Source organism: Myotis brandtii, unplaced genomic scaffold, assembly GCF_000412655.1.
Source record: "Myotis brandtii unplaced genomic scaffold, ASM41265v1 scaffold434, whole genome shotgun sequence".
Taxonomy (NCBI): domain Eukaryota; kingdom Metazoa; phylum Chordata; class Mammalia; order Chiroptera; family Vespertilionidae; genus Myotis; species Myotis brandtii.
This window is the reverse complement of record NW_005366599.1, coordinates 3,203,309-3,207,767: the sequence shown is the minus strand read 5'-3', so window position 1 is coordinate 3,207,767 and position 4,459 is coordinate 3,203,309. Positions and strand designations below refer to the sequence as shown.

At 47.0% G+C, this 4,459-nt stretch overlaps 1 protein-coding gene across 1 annotated transcript in view; it reads left to right on the top strand.

The window, feature by feature from the left end:
- TNFRSF9 (tumor necrosis factor receptor superfamily, member 9) overlaps positions 1–777 on the top strand; it is a 14,037-nt gene extending 13,260 nt beyond the window's left edge. The window contains exon 8 of the mRNA XM_005874371.1: positions 433–777. Within this exon, the coding sequence (XP_005874433.1) occupies positions 433–524 (92 nt within the window). The 3' untranslated portion in view covers positions 525–777. The remainder of the gene's footprint in view (positions 1–432) is intronic.
- Positions 778–4,459: the final 3,682 nt, after the last annotated feature.

Genomic DNA, 4,459 nt, shown 5'->3' with positions numbered 1-4,459 from the left:
TGGCGCATCAATCAGCTGTTCCCTGACTAACAGGTGGAAGTAGGGGGCGCGTCCTAACACCTGGGTGCCACAGCACCTCATTCAGAAGAACCTGTCCGATGTGCCATTTCAGAAACCCGCCCTGAGACCACAGTTATGTTTGGGACACGACAAGCTTTATGCAGTAGGGACGCATGCTCAGGAGCACGTTAGCCGTTGTATAACGCATATAGTCCTTCAGGACCAACAAAAATATTTGGTAAAATGAAAACAAAACCAAACTCACCCTCAATCATCGTGAGGAAAGCGCATACCAGCCGTCATCACCTCTCGTTGACGGGCGGGTTCGAATCCAAGTGGAGAAGTCTGTCCCCGGGGATGAGTTCTAGGAAATGAATGTTGAATGATTCCGACAGACAACCAACGATCCGTGTCTTTGCACTTCCCTCCCAGCGTTCCTGAAACCCGTGCGAACCGCCCAAGAGGAGGACGGCTGCAGCTGCGGGTTCCCCGAGGAAGAAGAGGGAGAGGAGGGGGCACTGTGAATGGGAACCCCGAAAGCTGCTGGGACGCGTTTGAGAAGAAGCGAAGGAGAAACAGGAGTGGCCCCACCATCGTAGCTTTCGCTATTGAAATACACGGTCCTAGATAATACCCAGGGTTCCCCCCAACAAGTCCCTTTAAATGTACCCCCTTCCACCGAGCATGGCACCAGGCGGGTGGCAAAGGGCCATCTTCCAGACGGTACTGGACAGGATAGGGTTAGGCTTTTGTTTTGTTTTTTAATTCTCACTCAAGGATATGTTCCCATTGATCTTTAGAGAGAGTGGAAGAGAGAGGGAAAGAGAGAGAAACATCGATGTGAGAGAAACACATTGATGGGTTGCCTCCTGCACGCGCCCCGACCAGGGCTGGGGCCGGGGAGGAGCCTGCAACCGAGGTACATGCCCTTGCCCGGAATCGAACCCAGGACCCTCTGGTCCGCAGGCCACTGTTCTATCCACTGAGCCAAATAGGCTAGGGCAGTGGTCGGCAAACTGCGGCTCGGCAAACCGCGGCTCGCGAGCCACATGCGGCTCTTTGACCCCTCGAGTGTTGCTCTTCCACACAATACTGGCTCTTCCACAAAATACTGACTTCGGCGCATGGGCCACGAAGTTTCAATCACACTGTACGTGCGCACCCACACGTGGTATTTTGTGGAAGAGCCACACTCAAGGGGCCAAAGAGCCCCATGTGGCTCGTGAGCCGTGGTTTGCCTACCATGGGGCTAGGGCTTTTTTTTTTAATTCAAAGAGAATTATATTTTAAATTCAATCATATAGACAAATGGTCCAGCTAATATTCAGGTGTGTGTGTGTGTGTGTGTGTGTGTGTGATATGACATATGATTGTAAGCCATAGATGCAGGAAATACCCCCCACCAAGGTTTATGTCGGTCCAGTCACCCAGCAGTGGCCTCCTCCAGGGCTGGGGGAAGGAAGACAGAGCCAGGGTTGGGGACGAGTCTTGGGAAGATTTCCAGTGTCCCCGCAGGGCTGTGCCCCTCCACCCTCACCTCTTCTGCCTTTGTCCTACCCCCTCTGAGCCAGGGCTGACACTTCATTTTATTCTTAAAAACGTTAAAGGTAATGTTTTATACACATAAACTAATAAATGAAACATAGTCACTGGATGAAGCCCCAGGAGCCCAACCCGAGAGCTGGGGCAGGGGTGGCCTCGCTCCCCTCGGCCGAATCTGAGACATGGGCCTTTACATGGCTCAGGAGCTACAAGGAGTTTTCACGTGGTTTTTAATATCAAAAGAAGAATAACATCTCATGACCTGTAAAGTTATATGAGACTCAAATTTCCCAGTCTGTAACTGAAGTTTTTAAAAATATGTATTTTATTGATTTGAGAGGAAGGGAGAGGGAGAGAGAGAGAACATCAGTGATAACAGAGAATCATTGATGGGCTGCCTCCTGCACGCCCCCTACTGGGGATCGAGCCCACAACCCGGGCATGTGCCCTGACTGGGAATCGAACTGTGACCCTCTGGTTCATAGGTCAATGCTCAACCACTGAGCCACACCGGCTGGGCTGTAATTGAAGTTTTATTGGAACACACAACCACACTCATTGTTTACTTACTGCCCAAGGCACCTCTGCATGGCAATAGCCGAGGTGGGCAGTTGTGACAAGGGACTCGATGGCCCACAAAGCAAAAAACAAAACAAAAAACATTTAGGGTCTGACCCTGTATAAGGTCACAGTCAAGGTCAGAGCACCCGTCTGGGTGCTGCTTCTCTCCCTGGCCTTCTGCCTACCTTCCCGACACACCCCGAGCAACCTCTCTCAGGAATGTTGGTTCTATCAGCCTTACTTTTTAAAAACAAAAATCATTTATTGTATCATTATCCACTCTAAACCGTTTTATTTCGTTTTGTTTGTTATTGATGTTTCTGAAAATGGTTCTGTGCTGTGTGGAGACTTTGGGAACCAGCCTTAATGATTCACAAGTATATTTATAAGACTCATTCATGTTGTGGTGTGTAGCTGGAAGACAGCCATGTCGACTGCTTGTATACTTTTGCAAATAAACTATAATTTATCAATCGATTTTCTGCCAAAGGACGTGTGGGCTGTTTCCGGGTTTTTGCGATTATGAACGGCGTTGCTATGAATGCTCTCTTATGTGTTTTGTGTGTAGGAGGGTCTCTAGGGAAACTCCCTTTAAGCAAAATTTCTGGATTTAGGGCATATGAACTTCCAACTTTATGAACTAGTGCCCATGCCAGGAGGGATACGCTAACTTACGCAGAAATAAGAAATAATCGCCCCCACACCTTATGGATTACACAAGACGACAGGTGGCTTCCCCGCTGGCCTCCCACGCCCGGTGCGGGCTCGGCTCTCAGGTCCCGGGTCCATGCTATTTCCCGCTGGGACTGGGTGAGGAGAGCTGCTTCCACTGGGAACGTGGGTGCTCTCCTGGCAAAGGGATACGCTTCGCTCCTATGCAGTTGGCTAGATTCTAACTTTTAGAGAAAGTCACACAGCCCAGCTGGGCATCCAGGGGCAGAAGGTATCACCTTTGCACGGGGAGGGGCAGAGAACATATCTGAGCGATGAAAGGGTTACTGCGGTGACAGGCTGCTTTTCAAAGCAGTTGCTCTAATTTCTGCTCTTGTCAGCAGCACGTATGTGTTCACCTGATCCCCATCGTCGCTGCCCTCTGGCATCATCAGACTGAATTTTCCAATCCTGGCGGGAGGAGGAAGGCACCTCCCGAGGTCTTATTCTGCATCACCTTGAGCGTCTCGCCATTGAAGTCCTTTTATACCATGTGTGCTTCCTCTTGGTGAAATGCTTGCTTATGTTTTTTGCTCATTTAAAAAACTTGCTTGTTTGTCTCTTTCTTATTGATTCCTACAAGTTCTTTATATATTCTAGATCATAACCATTGGCCACTTATATGTCTTACCAATATCTGCTTTGTTTGTGATTTGTTTCTTCTCTTTTAAATTGTATCTCTCTGGTAATAAGAGGGAAAGTTCTTAATTTGGTTAAATTTACAACTCATGCTTCACAGACAAAAAAAAGCCAAAGGGAGTTTATCACCACCCAGCCAGCAATGCAGAAAGGCTAAAACAGCGGTTCTCAACCTGTGGGTCGCGACCCCTTTGGCAGTAGAACGACCCTTTCACAGGGGTCGCTTAAGACCATCCCATATCAGATATATTTACATTATGATTCATGACAGTAGCAACATTACAGTTATGAAGTAGCAACGAAAATAATTTTATGGTTGGGTCACAACATGAGGAACTGCATTTAAAGGGCCAGAAGGTTGAGAACCACTGGGCTAAAGGGACTGTTGTAAAAAGAATAAATAAAAAGGGAAGAAGGAACACAGGCACAACAAATAAAAATGGCTACAAACAAGAACCTATCAATAACCTTGAACGTAAATGGACTGAATGCTCAAATCAAAAGACATCGAGTGGCTGAATGGATAAGAAAACATGACCCATATATATGCTGTCTGCAGGAGACCCACCTCAGAACGAGGGACAAATGGATAAGAAAACATGACCCATATATATGCTGTCTGGAGGAGACCCACCTCAGAACAAGGGACACACGTAGATTGAGAATGAAAGAAAAACATCTTTCAGGCAAATGGAAATGAAAAAAAAGCTGGGGTAGCAATACTTATATTGGACAAAATAGACAAAGTGAAGGCCATAAGAAGAAATAAGGAAGGCCACTTCATAATACTAAAGGGAGCAATACAACAAGAAGATATAACTCTGGTAAACATATATGCACCCGATACAGGGACACCCAAATACATAAAAAAAACTTCTGGAAGAAATCAAGGGAGAGATCCACAACAATACAATCATAGTAGGGGACTTTAATAACCCACTGACATCACTGGATAAATCCTCTGGACAAAAAATGAGCAAAGAAACAGCAATCCTAAATGACTCAC